The 22767-nt window shown below is 48.8% G+C and overlaps 1 protein-coding gene across 13 annotated transcripts in view; it reads right to left on the reverse strand.

The window, feature by feature from the left end:
- Window positions 1–13932, reverse strand: part of DNM2 (dynamin 2) — an 86742-nt gene extending 72810 nt beyond the window's left edge. For 8 of the 13 annotated variants that reach the window (XM_043466636.1, XM_043466630.1, XM_043466634.1 and 5 more), the window contains exon 1: window positions 13585–13931. In XM_043466636.1, coding sequence (XP_043322571.1) covers window positions 13585–13745 — 161 coding nt within the window. In that variant the 5' untranslated portion in view covers window positions 13746–13931. Of the gene's footprint in view, window positions 1–13584 lie in introns of all 13 variants that reach the window. The other 5 variants (XM_043466635.1, XM_043466632.1, XM_043466624.1 and 2 more) reach the window with 2 other exon arrangements.
- Between the last annotated feature and the right edge of the window lie 8835 nt (window positions 13933–22767).

Here is a 22767-nt window from a genome sequence, read left to right on the forward strand (position 1 = left end):
GAGTAGACATCCCTGTGCTATACAGTAGGTCTTTATTAGTTATCTATTTTATCTGCCTCCAATACAGGAGACCCTAGTTCGATCCCTAGGTCGGGAAGATCCCCTGAAGAAAGAAGTGGCTACCCACTCCAGTATTCTTGCCTAAAGAATTCCACGGACAGTGAAGCCTGGTGGGCTGCAGTCCATGGGGTTGCAAAGAGTCGGACATGATTGAGCAACTAACCCTTTCTCCTTTCACCTTTCATTTTAAATACAGTAGTGTGTATATGCTGATCCCAGTCTCCTAATTTATCCCTCCCCAGTGGAAGACTTAATATTGTTAAGATGGCAATACTCCCTGGATTGACCTAGAGATTTAACAAAATTCTCAAAATCTCAACAGCATTTTTTGCAATAATGAATACGCTGATCCTAAAATTCACACGGAAATGCAAGGGACACAAGACTAGCCAAAACAACCTTGAAAAAAGAACAAAGCTACCAGACTTACACTTGCCAATTTCAAAACTTACTGCAAAGGTCCAGAAATGAAGACTGTGTAGTGCTGGCAGTAGGGGAGACAGAGACATCAACAGAATAGATTTGAGAGTCCAGAAATATACTCTGGACTCTCTGCATTTATGGTCAACTGAGCTTTCTCTTTTTTTTGGCTGTGCACTGTGCAGCTTAGGGGATCTTAGTTCCCTGACTAGGGATTGAACCCAGGGCCACAGTGGAGAAAGCCCCAGGTCCTAACCACTAGACCACCAGGGAACTCCTAATGGCCAAACGATTTTGAACCCAAGGTGCCAAAAATATTCAATGAGTAAAGAATGTTCTTTTCAACAACTGGTGCTGGGACAACTATTAATAGCTACAAGCAAAAGAATATCGGACTTCTACCCTACACCATATACAAAAGTTAACTCAAAATGGATCAGATATCTAAATGGAAGCACTACAACTACAAAATATTTAAAAGAAAATATGGGACTAAATCTTCAAGGACCAGTCAATGGCTTCTTGGCTATGATACCAAAAGCATAAGTGACAAAAGAAAAAAAAAAGATAGGGGACTTCCTTGGTGGCTCAGTGGTTAGGAAGCCACCATCCAATGCAGGGGACGTAGGCTCCATGCCTGGTTGGGGAATTAAGATCCCACCTGCCACAGGGCAACCAAGCCTGCACACTCTGGAGCCCAGCAGCCGCAACTGCTGAGCCCACGGGATGCGATTAAGACCCAACCCAGTCAAATAAATACATAAAAGGAAAAAAAGGACAGGATTTCATCAAAATTTAAAACTTTTCTGCTTCAAAGGGCACAAGACAGTGCAAAAGCAACCCGCATAATGGGAGAAAATATCTGCAAATCATTTATGTCAGAAGGTCTCATTTTGACACCAGGTATAAAGAATTTTTACACATCAATAATAAAGAGACAAATAACCCAACCTAAAAGTGTGACAAAGGATCTGAATAAAGATATCTCCAAAGAAGATATACAAATGGCCAATAAGCACATGAGAAGCTCATCAGGCAAATGAGAAAAAAAACACCTATGAGCAAAAAACCACTTCACACCCACTAGGAAGCTGATAATACCAAGTGCTGACGGTGTTGTGGAGAAACCAGAACCCTCCTACAGTGCTGGTAAGAATGCAAAGTGATGCAGGCACCGTGGAAAACTGTCTAGGGGTTTCTCAAGATTACCATATGACTCAGCACTTCCACTCCTAGGTACAAACCAAGAAGGAAGGAACGCATATGTGCCCCCAAAAAATCTGTACAAAAAGGTTTAGTAGAGCACAATTCCTATTAGCCAAAAGGTGGAAACGACCCAAATGTCCATCAACTGAGGACTGGATAAATACAAAGTGGTGTAACCACAGAGTGGAATATTAAGCAGCCATTAAAAAGGAATGGAGTTCTGATAGATGCTACAATAAGGATGAACTCTGAACATATTAATGCAAAGTAAAAGAAGCCAGCCACAAACAGCTACAGAGTGCATGATTCATCGACAGAAATGTCCAAACAGGCAAATTCACAGAAAGTAGAGGAGCGGTTGCCAAGAACTGGGAGTGGAGAATGACCACTTAATAAGCACACAGTTTTTCTTCTGTTTTGTTTTTTTTTTGGGGGGGGGGGGTAAGAAAATGTTCTGAAATTAGATAATAGTGATCACTGCACAACTCTGAATCAGCTGCATGGTGCACTATTTTTTTTTTTTTTTAACAATTTTTAAAGTCTTTTATTGAGTGTTGCAAGAGTGGTTTTTTTTTTTTTTTTAAGAGTGTTTGTTTTATGTTCTGGTTTTCTGACCATGAGGCATGTGAGATTAAGCTCCCTGACCAGGGATTGAACTTGTGTCCCCTGCATCAGAAGGCGGATTCTTAACCACTGGACCACCAGGGAAGTCCCAAGGTTACCTTCTTAGTTGTGAGAAATGTTATCACATTCAAGGCAGGAGGTTAACGTTAGGGAAAGATGGGTGAAGAGTATACGGAAGCTCTCTGTACTAGCCTCACAATTTCTGTAAATTTAAAGCTTATTTTCTGTAAATCTAAAATTATTCCAAAATGAAAAATTCCTTTAAAAACAAAACCAAGGCAAAAACCTCTTGAGACACTGAGGAGCAAAGAGCTTGGGATGAGGGGGGATACATTCTGGTGAGATTTTGGACTATCAGAGACAGACCTGGGAATCCCCTGGTGGCCCAGTGGTTAGGACAGCACTCTCTGTGCGGGGGCCTGGGTTCAATCCCTGGTCAGAAACTAAGATCCTGCAAGCCCCAGGACCAGGCACCAAAAAAAAAAAGAAAACACAAAGAAAGAAAGAAAACCAAGATAGACTTAACTGTGGTATTGGGGGGGGGGGGGGGAGGGAATCGGGGACACTCACACATAAAAATAATGAAAAAGGATCTGGCAAGAGCCACAAGCTGATGAAGGTGGTTCCAAGCGAAGGGCAACAGGAGCCCCTGCCTTATTCTTCCTATAGGAGAGAATTGTATTTCACAAGTAAACAGTCCAAGAATGCTCGTAATTAAAAATCAAGCCAGGACATCCTTTTGCCGAGGGAATTCCAGGTGAGGCCTCCCCACCCAGAAAGTGGCCCGCTCTGAGCTCCCTGGTGACCTGTGCCAGGCAGTGCCACAGGACAGAGGCCGCTGCAGCCCACTTCCGTCTAAAGGGCTTCCGCCGAGACGACGGGAAGTAAGTGTTGCAAGACAAGAGACGTGTCAGCCCAAACCACTGGCAGCCTCCCCCGAGCTCAGTCTGCGGTTCACAGCCCCCGATCTTGATTCATAGATCCCTGGGTCTTCACTGCCCCACCATCCAGAAAAGAACCACTCTGAGGGTATCATCCTCCAAGCCATTGGCTGCAGGGCCTGCTGGGGGCTTTCTAGGCAAGGGGGGACTGTGACCCTCCAGAAGGGTCCTGGCCATCAGCACGGAAGACAGAGGCCCCATGGCTAGGACAGAAGAGGCTTGTCACACACCCAGCGTGGGGCTTCCTCCAGGGCTGGCCAGCCGTGCCAGGCCGTATCATCCGGCAGGCGGGCGTGACCCCAGCTGGGACTGTTCTTGCCTGCTCTGCGGACTCGCCTGCCGGCCTGCAAGTCCCTAAAGACTCTTATCGCTGGGAAAATGTGTCATGGGGCAGAGTCTTCAGGGTGCCTCCACCTCTTCCATGGGTGTGAGGGTGTCATTGGGGCCCTGGATAGGTCTGATGGTCACTTGGCCACAACCTCTGGGTCTGTGGTCTGAGCAGGTTCAAGCTGAGCCAGAGAAGGTCTCCAGTGACAAACAGCAACGGTTCTCCACTGTGCTCCAGCACGTGACTGGAATCCCCCTGGGAGTTTTCAGTGGGTGTCGGGAGGGGTCTGGCACTGGGCATCTGGCACAGACACTCATGGGGCTGCCAGACTCCAGCGGCTTCTTTCCCTCGGTTCTTGATCCAAGCAGGCACTTGGATCAAGAACGGGCAGGGGGACGGACGTGGGGGTGGGGAAAGTGTTGGGCGTTCAGTTGTGTACAACCCTTTTGGGACCCCATGGACTATAGCCCACAGGCTACTCTGTCCTTGGAATTCTCCAGGCAAGAATACCGGAGTGAGTAGCCATTCCCTTCTCCAGGGGATTTTCCAGACCCAAGGACTGAACTCGGGTCTCCTGCACTGCAGGCAGATTCCTTACCATCTGAGCCAGGGGAAACCCCCTTCAAACCTTGGGGCCCTGCTGTGAGAAGATGCCAGCGCCTGGACCAAGGGGGACCCGCTCCTGCCAGGGCCGCCAGGCACCCGAGCAGGAAGCAAGAGTCGGAGGGGGCGGCTCACTGGAAACTGCAGGGTCTTAGCTCCCACATCCCTGGGTTGGGGACAGGGGATAGCTTGGCCCCATCTCATAGCTAGGAAGTCAGTCCAGAGAGAGTCATGCCTGGCTGGCCCTGCGGCCTTAGCCCTGTTATTACTCTGCAAACCACAGCCCTCCTTATAAGGGGATACATGTGCTTCTGTCCCCCCTGGGGCACCCCAAGCCCCTCTTCTGTTCTTGGTCCCACATATCATGGGCAGGCTATGGGCCCCCACAGGCAAGTCCCAGGGCTGTCCTTGGGTCCCTTCTCAGTAAACATCTGTGCAGTGAAGCCAATTCAATTCTGGTTTGGAGGGACATTCATGCAACAAATATTCGTGCTCCTACTCTATGCCAGTCAGAGATCCCTGCCCCGGGGGACCTGCCGTCTGCAACGTGAGGAGACAAAAACACAAAACCGCTGCAGGCCCCAGTAAGAGCTCTGAAGAAACCATGTTGAGGCAGGCAGCCGAGTGACTGGGGTAGGTCAGGGCCAGCCTCTCGGAGAGCTGAGGTTTGAGCAAGGATCCACCCAAGAAGAGAGGAGCAGGACATGGAGAACATGGAGAAAGAGGAGACGTGGAGGAAGGAAGGGAAAGGCCCTGGGTAGGCGTAACCCTGGGTTGGGGGTGAGGTTGAGGGGCGGCCAAGAGGCCATGTGGCTGGTAGATGAGCTCGGGGGGAAAGGAGGAGCAGTGGGGGTGGGGAGGTGTTGGGGGCAAGTGGAGGACTTGGACATTTACCCCAAGTGAGATGGGAGCCACAGAGGGTGGCAGGAAGAAGAGGGCCATGCCCAGACTCGGGTGTTCACAGGTACTGTTTGGATGCTGTGGCGGGGGGTCAGGCGCCAGGGGACCAGGGCAGAGGCAATGCAGCAGTCCGGGCTGTGGAAGGGGGTGGGAGCGGTGAAGACACACCGATACGGGGGCACCAGGCAGGACTCTCTGGTCAATCCCAAGTCCACTCATGCAGCCCAGGGGAAGCAGCTGCTGGGAGGCATCCTGGCCTCCATACCCAGGCCTGGCCACCAGTCTCCCCACATGCTCCTCTCCCGTGTCCTACACAGGTGCCCCAAGTCCACGTGCAAACCCTGGGAGTGGGTGAAGAAAAGCAGCCTGAGCACCCATCACCAAGAGGCTGGTGAATAAACTAAAGGCGTCTTCTTACTGTGGAGTATTACGCAGCCGTGAAAAAGATAAGAGTGCCCTGTGGAAAACAGGCCCTGAGCTTTGAGCCAGGGCCCAAGCCAGGCAGGATGGGCACAAAGGTCTCTGTTTACCTGTCTAGGCAGAGAGACCTACTGCCTCCTCTAAGAAGTATTCCCTGACCACCATTCCAATGCCAAGGCTCCCTAAGGGGCCTCTGCCTCCACTCACTTCTCACTGAGCAGTGCCTCCAGACAGAAGGACCCCTCGGGCCTCACTCACTGTGACGTCCCCATTCAAACCCAGACTCTGCCGCTCATCATGGGGACACCACTCTCCAGTGAGGACAGATATGGGCAGAGTGAACAAGTGTCCTTCCTTGGCCTGCCCCATTTCCACCTTCAACTGCCTCATCTGTAAAATGGGGCCAAGCTGAGGTGATGTGCCAACAGTACCCAGTGCCTGGCCCACGCTGAGTGCGTCAAGGGCACAGGAAGTCCACTCAGTGCAAGCGGAAAAACAGAGCCCTGCTCTGACTGCCACCAGGGGAGGCAACTCGGGCAGCTGAGCCCGGGCACCAGACACCCCAGTGGGCACTGCAGGGACCCCGCGAGGGCTCGGATTATTCCTCGAAACTTGGCCTCGTACCAGAAACTTCTGAGGCCATTGTCAAGTATAAATGCCGTGCAGGAGTGGAAACTGGACCTTCTACAGATCAAACCAAGGGGAGAAGGGGGGCTTGGAGAGTCCAACAAAGCCAGGGGTAAGGATGCGGCTCTAGATACGGGCCAGAAGGCCTTGGGGGAAGGGGACTCGCATGAAGCTCGAGCCTCTGGGCTCTGGCCACTGGGGCAAACCTTGGTGACTCAGTTTCCCCACCAGGAAACAGAGATCAAGCCTTGGCCTCGAAGCGGGTGAGGTGACTGTGCCCAGGTCCCCGCCTGGATTGTGACAAACAGCACTCGTGGCAGCGCTGTCCTCTCTCATCGGGACGGCTGCAGTGACTCCCGCTGGCCCCCCGCCTTCATCCTCACCCTTCTAGGAAGGTCAGAAAGCTCTAAGCAGAGTTGCAAACACTCCAACAGGGAAGGACCTCTAGGATGCGTTGAGCGATGGAAAAACCAGCTACTGAAAGATATAAACAGGGCAGTCCCAGTTCTGGAAAGAAGATGTGCCTGAAAAAGAAGCGACCCCAAACAGTGCTGTGTATTTTGTCTAAGTACCAGCATGTCCATTGGTATGTAAACAAGAGAGGGGTCTGGCAGGATATACGCCAAGCTGACAATGGTGTTCCCATGTGGAGCTGGAAGGGAGGGGCAGAGTGGGCAGTATTCTTCCTCCTGTGTCCGGGTTTCCCTTTTTCTGAGAATGTGGTATTCAGTGTTCTATTTTTACAATTAAAATTCAGGAAAAGCGGACATCTGACATGCAGTTTCCTGACCCTCATGTGCCCAGTTGGAGAAGGAAACGGCGACCCTCTCCAGTGTTCTTGCCTGGAGAATCCCAGGGACGGGGGAGCATGGTAGGCTGCCATCTATGGGGTCGCACAGAGTCGGACACGACTGAAGTGACTTAGCAGCAGCAGCAGTGGTCTTGCCTTCGACTCAGTTCCCTTTCCACATCTGAGGAAGGCACCTGCAGAGTCCTCTGCCTGGGACACCCTTCCCTGGCGTCTTCAGGGGCTGGCTCCATGGCAGGGCCTATCCCAACCTCCTCATCTGAAACAGCCCCCCTCAGCCACTCTCTCACTCCTCGCCATCATTTTCCTTGTATTTCTCTATCTTTAGAATGTGGCTGCTAATTTAACCATTCTGCAGGGCTCTGTCCATCTCAGTCTCCATTGGGTCCCCAGCACCCCACAAGCTGTTGGACACATGGCTAATAGCCTCCAGAGATCCCAAAAACCAGAAGTCATTCCATTCAACAACCCAGCCTGACCCTGATACAAGCATCGTAGCATCCACTAATGACCTGACTGTCAAAAGCCACGACCACACCTTGCCAACCCCACTGGCCAGTGGGCTCTGAAGGAGGCAGGCCTGCCTCAGGCCCCACTTCTGCCTCCTCCCTGTGTGACTTCAAGCCGATTCCCTTCTCAGGCCTCAGTTTCCCCACTTGTAAAGCAGGGATGCGAAGAGCAGTATCTGCCCCCCAGGACTGCTGAGACCACGCAGTCAGACTGTAGACATAAGTCCCTGGGCCCCAGCACCAAGTGATTCTTCACCAACACCAGCCCTTCCTGGGTCATGAACATCCAGCAGCAGGTGAAACCAAAAGGGCCACTCTGCTCCCTGTTCAAGGTGAGGGTGACTGCAAAAGGAAAACTCGCCAGCATCAAGCAGGCACCTCACTGCCAATACTAACAGAAACCACAAACACACCGGGAAGTAGGAGTCTTTTCTCCCTACTGCCATTTTGCTTCAGAGGCAGGGCGATTTTTTTCTTTATTCAGATCGTTGCTAATGGCCTATAAATATCTCATTATCGGCTTGCGTTTTTCCGAAGCTTTCACACAATAAGGGCTTAATTACAGCATGCGGTTGGCAACCCCAGTAAATTAAGGGTTAGCTGATGTCCCCATTTTTTTCCTGCAGTGGAGGGGCCTGTAATTTCAGGCATTTTCATTCAAATTGGGCAAAAGCTTGGCAGATGGGTCTCTGAGCCAAATGCACACACCAGAGAGTCCCAGGGTTCCATGCTGCGCCCAGCCCCTTCCACTCACCCTACCTTTGAAAACTCCAAATCTAGAACCGTCCGTGAGGCCGTCCTCTGCCCTCACTCACAATCAACCGGACTTATCACCAGGGGATTTCAATCCATGTACCTAACGAGGGCCATTATCCCAGATAAATAACTCTGAAAAGCAACTGAGCAGCCCACAGCTGAGTTCTGGAGAAATCCGTCTTCCTGGTGATACACATAACCCCCAAAGAACAAAAAAGAACCAACAATCACGTGGGGAGACAACCCACAGGTAGGGTTTGGAGCTGTACATTTTCCCAGGCTTTTCACTATGAAAATACAAGTGTCTGGAATAAGATGGGGTCACTCGTCCACTTGGTCTGGACCCTAATCGGTCTCATACACATTTTGTTGTTGAATAAGTCATGCCCAACTCTTTGCGACCCCACGGACTGTAGCCTGCCAGGTTTCCCTGTCCTCCACTATCTCCTGAAGTTTCCTCAAATTCACGTCCATTGAGTCGGTGATGCCATCCAACCATCTCATCCTCTGCCGCCCCCTTCTCCCCTCACTCTTTTCTTCTGGGTCATTAAATCTTCTAGATCGCTCTGAGTAGCTGTTTTGCAGTGGGTTGTCTGGACACATTGGCTAGGAGTCAACTGGCTGCTGTTGGGCCTTTCTGCTCCCGACTTCCCACCATCACACACTGAACAAACGTTAAGAAACTCTCATGGCCAAGTACTTGTTCACAGTCACCATTCCCACTTAGAAACAGCAGGAACAGGCTCCCACTAGCATTTCAGGACCTGGTTCGCCAGCTGGTTCTAACTCATCCCCACAGCTCAAACTACATTGATAGAGGCTTAATAAGTGGCTGTGCTAAAAAGAGGCGTTACTTGCATTAACAACATAACCACAAATTCCTTTTCTTTCAGAAAAGAGAAATTAACAACTGACCTTTAAGAGTCCTGACCCAGAACTGTACAAATGGCACCAGTCTAATATTTTCACAAGGATTAGCTCATTTGAAATCTCAAGCCTGCTCCCAGGAGAGAGGGACCACACGACCCCCATTTTCCAGACAATGAAACTGAGGCCAAGAAGCGAGGTCATTCAGCTGATGGACGGCCACCTTCCCACAGGCACCTTGGGACTCTCCATGATCCGGCTGGCCTGGGTACTATAGACCACACAGGCAAAAGCACTTTGGCTTTGCCCAACAGGAAAGGCCTTGGAAACAGCAGCTGTCATTTTCAAGCATCTCTGAACCCCCAAGATCTGTTAAGGGACAAACCAGCCCAAAGGGCAAACCATGCACCCACCCCTCAGTCTGGCAGGAAAGTGAACCAACATTCATCCGACATGCATTCACCTGGCCCCCACTGTGTGTCCGGGGATGGCCTCTTGGTACAGTTATGTCTCCCTGCAGGGACCCATCACCCAAGACCGAATGGAAATGCAGCTGGAAACGGCTGCACCTGTGGGCAGCTACTCCTTGTTAAACGAAAAATGGCACCAGGTCCGGATGTGCTTACAGGCACTACACTGTCAAGATACTGCTGGAAATCAAAGGTGAGGGCCCACAGCTGGTCCAGGGCCAGGTCCAGGAGTGTCCGAGCAGCATGACCGGCGGCACCCCCTCTCCCCAGAGCAATCCCTGGCCCCAGGGCTCCCTGTGGTGTGCACCTCACCACCCGCCCAGTATCCCACTAAACTCATCTCCTCTCCTCTCCCACTGTGCTCAGCACTCTCCCACCTCAGAGCCTTTGCAGCAGTCGTTCCCACAGCCTGGATGCTCTTCCTGCAGATTATGCTGATGAGTCCTCCCTTACCCCCTGAAGTCTCTGCTCAAATGTCACCTTCCCGTGTAGGCCTTCCCTGACTCTCCATTTAAAACTGTAAATTCAGACTTTCCTGGTGGTTCAGTGGCTGAGAATCTGTCTGCCAATGCAGGGGACACAGGTTCGATCTCTGGTCTGGGAGGATTCTACACAGTTGCCTACAGGGGGCAACAGAGCCCACACAACTACTGAGCCTATGCTCAACAATAAGAGAAGCCACTGCAAAAAGAAGTCTGTGCACCACAATGAAGAGCAGCCCCAGCTCGCCACAACTAGAGAAAGTCCACACACAGCAATGAAGACCCAGGACAACCAAAAATAAACAAGCAAAATTTTAAATTAACGAAAAAAAAATTTTGTTAAGAGATTTTAAATCCTCACTCCGCCCTCAATACCCTAAGAGGTGAAGCACACCCAGCCTGGTGGCCTGCATGGGGCCCATGAGTAGACACTGTTTACAGCCCCACTGCCCAGCTGGGAAGACTGAGGCTCAGAAGCAAAGACTCACAGGATCGAGTCCAAGTCTGGGGGACTCTGAGCTGGAGGACTAGACCTCTGCCTCCCTCTCCTGCTTGTCTCCCAAGCTGAGCTTAGAGGTCTATTCTCACTCAGACCTCGATCTTAAAAAATCCACTGAGAAGGCAAGGAAATGGAGCAGACATCCTAGCCCCAGGCACAGAGAGCCTGAAGACATGCTCTCCTGTCTGTCCCTTGAAACCAGCCGGGAGACGTTCTGTGCGGGTCTAACGTACACAGGAGGAAAGGGGTCCCTGGCTGCAGCACAGTTCAGCCACAGTCACAGAAAGAAGCAGGCAGGGGGATTTAAAGCGAGGTCTGCTTGCCATCCCGCGGTGTCAGGGCTTTGTAGCCGAGAAGCCTTACCCACGCCCCATAAGTAAAAAGAAGTTGGCTTCATTTGAGAACCCCCTATCCAAAGAGAGGCCTTTTCACAGCTTTGGTTCTCGAGCCCTGAGTCAATGCCCGTAATGACCGATGCCACGCTGCAGGCTCAGGAGGAGGTTGCCACAGGAGCCAGCTCAGTAGCAGCTGGCAGTCGCCAGGTTCCAGGGTGGCTGGGAGGGAATGATGAAGGACAGAGGGATCAAGGAGAGGTGGGGATCGGAGAGAGACCCTGGGTTTCCCCAACCCAAAGACCTTGATCCTTCACTGAACAACCTCTTGCTAGAATGCTCAGCTCTTTGGGCCTCAGTTTTCTGCTCTGGAAAATGGGATCGTAGCGGTGCCAGCCTCATGAGGCTTCAGTGAAGTCCAGTGTGTAACTTCAGAGCACTTGAATTCTGACTAGCTTTGGTTATTGATATGAAAGGAACTGGGGCTTCCCTGGTGGCTCAGCCAGTAAAGAATCCGCCTAAAAAAAAAAAAAAAGAATCCACCTCCAAGGCAGGAGACCTGGGTATGACCCCTGGGTTGGGAAGATCCCCTGGAGAAGGAAATAGCAACCCACTCCAGTATTCTCGCCTGGGAAATCCCATCGACAGAGAAGCCTGAGGGCTACAGTCCGTAGACTCACGAACAGTTGACATGACTGAGCAACTAAGCATATAAACACCCATGAACGGAATCAGCCTAGTGAGCAACAGCCCCATCCAAGGAGACCCACTAGGTGCCAGGCACTATGCTAAGTAAGCACTTTTAACACACTGTGTCACTGCATCCTTGCAAGTGCTGTTAAGGATCCATCAGCCCTTTTTCTCTGAGGCTCAGAGAGGTCAAACAACCTGTACAAGGTCACAAGGCAGATGAAATGGACAGAGCTTTGCAGACACCCACCAGAGCCTGAGGAGGCAGGAAGATGGCCAAGCAGGGGACCCACGCTGGGCTGATCCCAAGTCCACACCTTTCCGCCACAGCAGAAAGAGGGCATTTCGCCAGAGACACAGCAGCAAAGGAGGAAATTCATGCCGCTGGGAGCAAAACCCCAGGCCACTGGGAAGGCAGGGCGGGGCTGGGCTTCACTGAGCGCCAGCCTGGTGGCCTTGGGCAAACAGCAAGTCTTTTCTGAGCTGAACCAAGAGAGAAGTCAGCTTGGGAGCTGCTGGATGAACCTCTTTAACACTGATAACAACATGAACATGATGATGACTATGATGTTATCAAGGCTTCCCTGGTGGCTGAGCGGTAAAGAATCTGCCAGCAATGCAGGAGACATGTGTTCGATCCCTGGGTCGGGATGATCCCCTGGAGGAGGAAATGGCAACCCACTGCAGTATTCTTGCTTGGGAAATACCATGGACCAGGAGGTCTGGTGGACTACAGTCCATGGGGTCGCAAAGAGTCAGACACACGACTTCACAAGTAAACCACCAACCGCCATGACGTTATCATCTGGCAGCCACAGTCGCAAATGGAGTCCTTCCCAGAATGGAGAAGTGGCCCTCCATCTGGGAGGCAGAAGGAAAAGAGGTGGGGGGAGGAGAGGGGAGAGGTAACCAGCCTCAGTGGCCACAGGGCCCATTCTCCTCCATTAGCTTTGTGAATCCTGGAAACAGCCCAGAGTGGAATTTGTCCACTGGACAGATGGGCAAACTGAAACTTCTCGGGGCTTCCCAGGGAAGGCTATATCCCAGCTCTTGCCACTGCAGCCTGATCAGGCCAGAAGTTCCTTCCCAGGATCCAAGGAGGACCCCCACCATGCAGGCTTTGGTTTGGGGGCTGATCTCTATGTTCCAGGGCCCTGCAGGCACCCTGACATGGGCCAAGAAAAGACTCCTGGAGTAAGTCTGCCCCCCAGGGTGCTACTTCCAATTCAGAGAAGAGGAGTTCAAGTCTCACCCTTCAGCACCCTACTCTTCTGTAAGCTCTTCTCATCCCCTGTCCAGAGGTGGGGTCAAGGAGACGAAAAGGACTGACACCAGGACACAAAGACAAAAGGATCCACTTGGAAGTGAAGAGCCAGCGATCGCCAGGCACCAAGTTGAAGAGGCAGCCCAGGAGAGCCAGACAACAGGGTCTCTGAGGGTCCGGCCAGCCAGTCAGACAGCACAGGCCAGCTGGGTAACCCAACAGAGGAAGAGCTAAGTCTGTGAGGGGCACGGATGGGCAACCAGACAGGACAGAGCCTTCTGGCTAGCTAGCCAGGCAGCAGGGGGCTGCCCTGCGGTCCTGGACAGATGGACAGCCAAATGGTGGTGGCGGAGAAGCCTATCTAGGACAGAGAGACAGCAAGCCAGACGACAGGAACTGCTCCAAATCAATGAACAGCCGGCCAGACCACGGGGATCGGCCCAGTAAATATCTAGGAGACAGGTTCAGGACAGACAGACAACCAGATGGTAGAATTCACCCACTAGAGCTGGGGGCCAGAGAGTCAGAGGTCTTGCACTGCACTTCCTGGCCCACGCCCCCCAGCGCGTGGGACGCCCCTTAGGTCTGGGCCAGCTCCCCAGCCCCTGCAGGGAGCCCTCCACCCAGGGCGTCCCACAGGGCCCGCCCCCCTGTCCCCGTCCCGGTCGCGGGCACGCAAGCGCCGCAGTTACGCCGGCGGCGCAGGGCGCGCCATTCCCAGTCTGCCCTCCGCGCCGTAGGCCGCCGCCCGCCCGCCGTCGCCACCGAGCTCGCTCACCGGCCCACGAAGTTCTCGAGCACAGAGCTCTTGCCGGCGCTCTGGCCGCCCACCACGGCGATCTGCGGCAGGTCCAGGTGGCAGCTCTGGCCGATGGAACTGAAGGCATCCTGCAGCTTGTTGACCAGCGGGATCAGCTCTTCCATCCCGCGGTTGCCCATGGCGCCGGTGGCCCCGGCCCGAGCGCCCCGCGCTCCTCGCCCGCCCCTGTCCCTCAACGACGCGGCCCCGCGGCGTCCGCGGCCGTTGCTCCCCGCCCGCCCGGGCCTCGGCGCGACGCCCGCTCCCGGCTCGGCCTCACGGTCGCCGCCTCATCCGGTTCTCAAGCGACACCCGACCCGACCGACCTCCCGCCGGAGCCCTGGGGCTGCGCCAAAAACCCTCGCACCAACTCCGATTGGCCGTCTTGACTGTCACTCCTGCACACAAGCCAATGAAAGTGAGGCACGGGCCTATGGCTGAATGAGCCCGCCCCCTGGGGCCTATTCTCTGACTCATTGGGCGCAAGAACTGTCGCTATTGTGCAAGAGCCAATAGCAGCGGCAAGCGAGTTGCCTCGGCCGGGAGGCGGTGTTTCGGGAAAAGGCATGCTGGCCCCGCCTACTAGGGGGTGTTCCCGGATAGAAGGAACATCCGCCAGTCTTATTGGCAGGCAGACCCACCAGTCAACAAGGCTGGCCAATGATACTAAGGATCGGTTCTTCACTTGACGCTATCTAGTTCCCTAAAAATTTCCCATTGGTTTATATAAATATCACTCCTTTCCATCACCCCACAAGTCAAAGAGGGTGGGATTTAACTTCCAAATCTTGACTCTGATTGAAAGCTGTATCTGTCCATCAAAGAACCTCCTCCCGTTCTTGCTTGTGAATGCTGTATGTCAAGTACGGTCTTCTGGAGCAGAGGATAGGTCCACAGTACGCGGCAACGCGCGCCGCCTCGTGGTAGGACTCAGTGCTGACAGTCACTTGTGTTCCTGGGCTCTAAAGAAAACTACAAGTCTCAGAATGCATCTCAGCCGCGAGCTTGCAAATCAGCTGCCTGCGCGGGGTCCCAACATATTTTGAAGGTCCCAATATACTTTGAAAGTCAAGCGGTTAGTGGTTCCTACGGAGAGGTAGTCTAGCGAGGCCACGGTGGCTCCCACTTTCATTCCTGTTAAGTCACGTCTCCATGCCCTTGCAAACGCCGTGCTCTCTTCTTGGAATACCTTCTGCTCAGGCCTTTCTTGATGCGGCTAATGCTCCAACGTTGTTCCCCTACCTCTTCAACCTTGGCTCACCTTGGATCTTTTTGAGTACCCAGTGAAACTCAAGGGATCCTCTCCCTAGGAAAAGACACGTTATTTTGCAGGCAAAATGGAGGGTTCTGAGAACTGGGACTCTTGATCATCTGGAAGAGAGGCCAGGAATAATAGGTGGACCGAACTTTAAGACAAGTGATTTGATGATTCTGGGCATAGACAAGCCAAAGAGAAGTAGCTCAGTAAGGAGTTAGGAGCAAAGGAGGTGGGGAAGTAGTCTGACTGGGCCAGGCAGTAACAGGGGAATGGAGAAACAAGGGGTAAAAGAATGACAAGGGTGGTATTGCCCGCTTCATGACCCCAAACTGCAGGTCTCAGAGACAAGCAAAAAGACTGACAGTGTTTGGCACTGCAGCCTTGACCACGGTGGCAGAAACTTGAAATACACTAACTGCTCATCCATGGAGCTCATTAAATAAATACTGTTGTAGCAGCCATAAACAAAATTGAGTAAATTTTCATGTACTAAAGTGTAAATAATTTGAGATACAGTATACTAAGAGAAAGGGGGGTTAAAGAAGGAAATGGCAACCCACTCCAGTACTCTTGCCTGGAGAATCCCTTGGACAGAGGAGCCTGGGGTCCTTGGGGTCGCAGTCCATGGGGTCGCAGAGTCAGACATGACTGAGCGACTGACACACAAAATTGAGGAGATACTTGATGGCGCAGGGTACACTTTATCTACTCTCCCATCTCCTGCAGGAAGCAGGATGGGGCAGACAGCACCTGGGAGGCAGGATGGCTCCCCCCACCCCATCCCTTCTGGAAGTCTTGGGGCCTCAGTGCTTGTAACAGCTGACCTTGGGCAAATAAAAGACTAAGTTGTTAACTGGCCAAAAAAAAAAAAAAAAAAAGCAAGGTACAGAAAGCATGTAAAAGATGCTGACATTCATAAAAAAAAAAGTACACATGGAAAATTTATAGAATACACAAATTGAGAAAAAGTGTTGCATTTTTATGGTATTTGTACATCCTTCTACACATGTTACTTTTCAATTTAAAAACACTGTAGCTCAGAGTACCAGCTCTATAACTGGCCATATCTGGATTAGATCCTGGGTCTGTTTCTTTGATGGGTGATAATGACCAAGTGACTTCATTTCTCAGTTTCCTTATCTGTAAAATGGGAAACCATAAGGTTGCAAAAGTTAAATACATTTGACAACTGTTTAGAACAGTGCCAGGCACGGTGTAAGCACCTTCTTTGTTGTTGTTTAGTCAGCTAAGTCATGTCCAACTCTTTCACGATCCCATGGATTGTAACCTGCCAGCCTCCTCTGTCTATGGGGTTTCCCAGGCAAGAATACTGTGGTGGTGGTTTACTGGCCAAGTCGTATCTGACTTTTGCGACCCTACGGACTGTAGCCTGCTAGGCTCCTCTGTCCATGGCATTCTCCAGGCAAGAATACTGTAGTGGAATAGCCAGGACATGGAAGCAACCTAGATGCCCATCAGCAGATGAATGGATAAGGAAGCTGTGGTACATATACACCATGGAATATTACTCAGCCATTAAAAAGAATTCATTTGAACCAGTTCTAATGAGATGGATGAAACTGGAGCCCATTATACAGAGTGAAGTAAGCCAGAAAGATAAAGAACATTACAGCATACTAACACATATATATGGAATTTAGAAAGATGGTAACGACAACCCTTTATGCAAAACAGAAAAAGAGACACAGAAGTACAGAACAGACTTTTGAACTCTGTGGGAGAAGGTGAGGGTGGGATGTTGCGAAAGAACAGCATGTATATTATCTATGGTGAAACAGGTCACCAGCCCAGGTGGGATGCATGAGACAAGTGCTCGGGCCTGGTGCACTGGGAAGACCCAGAGGAATCAGGTGGAGAGGGAGGTGGGAGGGGGGATCGGGATGGGGAACACGTGTAAATCTATTGCTGATTCATGTCAATGTATGACAAAACCCACTGAAAAAATTAAAAAAAAAAAAAAGAATACTGTAGTGGGTTTTCATTTCCCTCTCCTGGAGATCTTCCTCAGGGATCTTCCTGACCCAGGGATCAAACCCATGTCTCCTGCATTGGCAGGCAGATTATTTACCACTGAGCCACCTAGGAAGCCCTGTAAGCACCTTCTGGATCACATGTATTATCATCACTGTGTTTACTGACAATGAAATTAAGCCACAAGTCTGAAGAGTTAAGGCTAAGAGCCAGACCTCTGGAGCCAAGCTGCTACTTCCTTAATGGTGACCTTGGGCAAGTGATTTTCGCCTCTCTAGACTTGTTTCCTCATCTATAAAAAGGGGAGGACAAGAGTCCTCATGCCACCTACCCGCCAGGATGGCTTGGGGTTCTGAGTCACAGGAAAGGGATGCAGCTCCCACTCTAGGCATTACCTACAAGCTGGGTTCCCAGACACCAGTGCTGCTATGGTTACTTATTATTGTCAGTGGGGGTAGGGGTGGGGACCATGTGCCTGTCAACTACAAACTGGCCTTTGCCAAGGGCATTGATCATCTGCCTCTGCAGAGATTGAATCTTTGCTGCTGCAGCTGTTGACCTTCAATCTGCCCTGAAGGGAATCCAGGGTACAGAATGAGGCCCTTCATGCACCAGGGAAACTGGTGAAACAGGTCTTTAGGTTGTTATTGTTCAGTCGCTAAGTTATGGCTGACCCTTTGTGATCTCATGGACTGCAGCACACCAGGCTTCCCTGTCCTTCACCATCTCCCGGAGTCTCCTCAAACCCACGTCCATTGAGTTGGTGATGCCATCCAACCATCTCATCCTCTGTCGCCCTGTTCTCCTCCTGCCCTCAATCTTTCCCAGCATCAGGGTCTTTTCCAGTGAGCTGGCTCTTCGTATCAGGTGGCCAAATTATTGAAGCTTCAGTTCAGCATCAGTCCTTCCAATGAATATTCAGGACTGATTTCCTTTAGGATTGATTGGTTTGATCTCCTTGCAGTCCAAGGGACTCAAGAGTCTTCTCCAACACCACAGTTCAAAAGCATCAATTCTTCAGCACTCAGCTTTCTGTATGGTCCAACTCTCACATCCATACATGATTACTAGGAAAAACATAACTTTGTCTAGATAGACCTTTGCAGCTAATACAAAGGTATTAGCTCTCTGCTTTTTAATACACTGTCTAGGTTTGCCATAGCTTTTCTTCCAGGGAGTAACTGTCTTTCAATTTCATGGCTGCGGTCACCGTGTATAGTGATCTTAGAGCCCAAGAAAATAAAATCTGTCACTATTTCCACTTTTTCCCCATCTATTTTTCTAGTAGTTTTATCAGGCTACCTGATACAAAGAACTGACGCATTGGAAAAGACCCTGATGCTGGGAAAGATTGAAGGCAGGAAGAGAAGGGAATGACAGATGATGAGATGGTTGGATGGCATCACCGACTTGATGGACATGAGTTTGAACAAGCTCTGGGAATTGGTGATGGACAGGGAAGCCTGGTGTGCTGCAGTCCATTGGGTGCCAAAGAGTTGGACATGACTAAGCGACTGAACTGACTGATTTGCCATGAAGTGATGGGACTGGATGTCATGATCTTAGATTTTTGCAAGTTGAGTTTTAAGCCAGCTTTTTCACTCTCCTCTTTTACCCTCATCAAGAGGCTCTTTAGCTCCTCTTCACTTTCTGCCATTAGAGTGGTATCATTTGTATATCTGAGGTTGTTGCTATTTCTCCTGGCAATCTTGATTCCAGCTTGTGCTTCATCCAGGCCAGCATTTCTCATGATGTACTCTGCATATAAGTTAAATAAGCATGGTGACAATATACATCCTTGATGTACTCCTTTCCCAAATTTGAACCAGTCCATTGGGCTTCCCTGGTAGCTCAGACGGTAAAGCGTCTGCCTATAATGCGGGAGACCTGGATTTGATCCCTGGGTTGGGAAGATCCCCTGGAGAAGGAAATGGCAACCCACTCCAGTATTCATGCCTGGAAAATCCCATGAACCGAGGAGCCTGAGGGGCTACAGTCCATGGGGTCGCAAAGAGTCAGACACGACTGAGCGACTTCACTTTTCACTTTCACATTGTTCCATGTCTGGTTCTAACTGTGGCTTCTTGACCTGCAAACAGGTTTCTCAGGAGACAAGTAAGGTGGTCTGGTATTCCCATCTCTTTAAGAGTTTTCCAGTTCGTTGTGATCCACACAGTCAAAGGCTTTAACATAGTCAATGAAGCAAAAGTAGATTTTCTGGAATTCCCTTGCTTTTTCTATGATCAAATGGATGTTTGCAATTTGATCTCTGGTTCCTCTGCCTTTTCTGAATCCAGCTTATACAACTGAAAGATCTCAGATCATATACTTCTGAAGACTAGCTTGAAGGATTTTGAACATTACCTTGCTAGCACGTGAAATGAGTGCAATTGTACAGTAGTTTGAACATTCTTTGGCACTGCCTTTCTTTGAGATTGGAATGAAAACCCCTCTGCTCCACAAGAGAAGCCAACACAAGAAGCCAGTGTACTGCAGTGAAGAGTAGCCCCTACTTGCTGCAACTAGAGAAAGCCCTCACATAGCAGTGAAGGCCCAGCAGAGCCAAAAGTAAATAAATAAAAGCAATGGTATTTCTCTCCCCTTTGCCCAGGCCCTCAGGGAAGGAAAAAAAAGAAAGTGGGGAGCAGGGGAAAAGCCTTTTGAATTCAAGAAGAAAAGACTTAGATTTTTGGTTGTCTTTATGTAAAAGTTCACTTGTAAATGAACCATTTTAACTGACTTGAAAGTAAGTACTTACAAATTAAATCTACAGAAAATTGAACAAGATAAATTTTAGGATCCATGATCTGGGAAATCATCAAGTACTGAGTTGATATTTGCTACTGAAGATGGCTTAAGTTTGTTGCTTTGATTAATATAGACATGTCTAGAGTTATCAGTGTTAAGTATAATATTCCTGTTGTACCTAGGTTTACTGGAGGTCAAATAATACCTTATTCTACCTGTTACAAATTTGCCCACAAGAAAAGTAACTCAAAGTGGAAAAAAAACTTTAAGGAAACTAAGATATTTGTTTTCAGTAAATGAAGGTGTGAGGAATAAAAAAATACTGAAGAGTTATACATGATCAGGATTTCCTAAGACTAGATTGAATTTAGTTGGGAAAATGACTCTTATTGGGAGTATACTAAAGACTTGGATTTAAATTTTTCTTTCTGTTCAGAGAAAAGTTTTCTTGAAGTGACATTTTTGATAACAGAGTTTATGAATTTCTTTGCCTTCAAGTGATTTTTATTTGCTTTCGAGATCTCCGGTTACTTTGGTTAAGGAATAAGTATTGTCTCATGGTGACATTTAACCAAGTGTTTTAAAACTTTTTGACTAGCTTCCCAAATATATCAAATTTTAATTAAAATTATTTTAATTTCTAGGTAACTTTGGCATGCTTCAGAGAGCCCCCTGAAACATTCCAAAGGGAGGTATTAAACTAATTAGGCTTATCTGGTATGTTGAAGTGCATGGGAAGTAATCAATTGAGTAATCAATCTCCTCAGGTTATATAGTATGGTAAATGCTACTGTTATAGATAACTTATAAATTATATGGAGTGCGTAAAATTCTGATATGTCCCGGTAGAATGTTATCAGTCATGATTCTAGTTACTATCTTGAAGTGTTGGTCACAGCCATAACCAAGTTTCTTTGTCAACTTCATTGTAGATTTTAAGCATGCCTTATTAAGTCTTTCACCATTATAGACAGTTACGGTTTTTTTTTTTTCTTTTTGACAGTTACGGTTTTATTCTGATGTTTTTTGCAAAACTGCATCCTCTTTGGATAAATACAAGTTTCTGACTTTCAAACCATAATGCTGAACTGGGTAAGAAATTAAAGGATTCTAATGGGAAACCTGATGGCTTCACAAAGATTAACAAAAGGACTGAATGAGCTCATGAATATGCTTGTAACTTTTATAGTGTCTATCTGAAAAATGACTGGTTTGAATCTGTTTTCCAGGTGTAAGGAAAATCTCCCCCTCAAACTAATTATGACTTATGTAAGCAAAATTGAAACATTTACCTTTCTATCTGACCCCTCCAGAGATTGGAAACTCTTAGGTTTCCAGTTAGCTTTATCAGGTAAGTTAGAATAGCTACATCACTAACAAGTATAGAAATCTCAAGGAATTTTGGAGACTTTGAGAAGGGAGGAAATCCCCTAAACCTGTTAGGTGAAATCTGTGACAAGCCTTTGGCTTGACTTTCCTAGCCCTGAGAGGTTTTTTTAAAAGTTCAGCCCAAGACTGAAAAAATAAATAAATAAATAAAGTTCAGCCCAAGACTCATTTTATAAGTTTCAGCAAGGAAAAAACAAAAAAGTCTATCATTAATTATGTTTATATAAATCATCAGGAAAAGTTTATTGAAATCAGACTTTTTTCACAAACTAGTCTTAATTTGGTTATATTTGGTAAAAATGAGGGTATTCTTAGGGAGAAAAAGATGGTTCAATGAATGTTAAATCCTAGTTTTGTTACTGGAGGCCTGTATCTACTAAGACTCATCTCCTGGATAGTTCTTTGTGTTATGCTGTATTAATGTAAAATAATTGAATTATTAAAGGACACTCTAAGTTTGTTTCTGAAGCTGATTTCAGTAATCTTTGGATGAAGATCAGATGCCTCATGACCTGCAACCAAGACTGGAAAAAGACATCACTTAAGGGACTGTCTCCAACGTGAGTGGAAGGACCTTTTATCAGAGGATAAAAAGGTCCTTTGGTCCACTCCACCAGGATGAGAAGGCAACATCAGAAGCAGACACCTTGCCCAAGATGCTAGACCTGATTTGTATGCTCATTTATAGTGTTTTCTTGACTTCTTGGACTTTTGCATATAAATCAAATGTTTTTTCTCATGAATAGGATCCTGTGCTAGTTTTAAAAATCAATCGAATTGTTGGGTTTGTGGCCAATTACCTGTGTCTAGTATTTCTGGATTACCTTAGTGGATTTCTCCCCTCCAAGCCTCTGAATAGATAGACCTTAGGAAATTTATTTCAGGAGAGTTCAGTCCTGTTCTTTCTACTCATGGTATTACTACTAGATGGGATCCTCTCACCTGGTCAATTAATAATGCTTGCTCTGGCCATAGATTTAAATTTTCTTTTAGGCACACTCAAACTCTATCAGAATGAAAACCTGAGTCTCAATCAAAAACTGTAACATCTCATCTTTACAGGAAAACTCCCATAATGGGATGGATCTATATCATTAACACCAGGCTGGGGTCATTTAAGTATTAAGGTCTCCCTTTATCTTAGGAACAAGTAAATTATATTCTTAAATTCAGACTAATCAGCCTAGCAACACTAGGAAATTGGGCCGAGAATCTTAAGGACGGTGCAAATATGTCATTTACCTAGAAATAATAAAGATGGGTACAGAACAGACTAAGTAAAATGACCTAAGAATATACTGTGCTTCGTTGCTCAGTTGTGTCTGACTCTGTGACTCCATGGATATAAACCACCAGACTCTTCTGTCCGCGGGATTTTTCAGGCAGAAATACTGGAGTGGCTTGCCATTTCCTTCTCCAGCGGATCTTCCTGACCTAGGGATCGAACCTGGGTCTCTTCTGTCTCTTGCACTGCAGGTGTATTCTTTACCCGCTGAGCCATTGGAAAAGCCCAAGAATATACTGGGTTGCACCTAATGGAAGTTCAGGGTGTGCAGGAAGTCAGGCCCTTAATTCTCTCATGACTTTGATAATACTGCTAGCTATGCTTAGTAGCTCAGTCGTGACTCTTTGTGACCCCCTGGACTGCAGCCTGCCAGGCTCCTCTGTCCATGGAATTCTCCAGCAAGAATATTGGAGTGGCTTGCCATGCCCTCCAGAAGGGGATCTTCCCAACCCAGGGATCAAACCCAGGTTTCCCACATTGCAGGCGGATT

The sequence above is a fragment of the Cervus canadensis genome, chromosome 4 (genome assembly GCF_019320065.1).
Source record: "Cervus canadensis isolate Bull #8, Minnesota chromosome 4, ASM1932006v1, whole genome shotgun sequence".
NCBI lineage: Eukaryota > Metazoa > Chordata > Mammalia > Artiodactyla > Cervidae > Cervus > Cervus canadensis.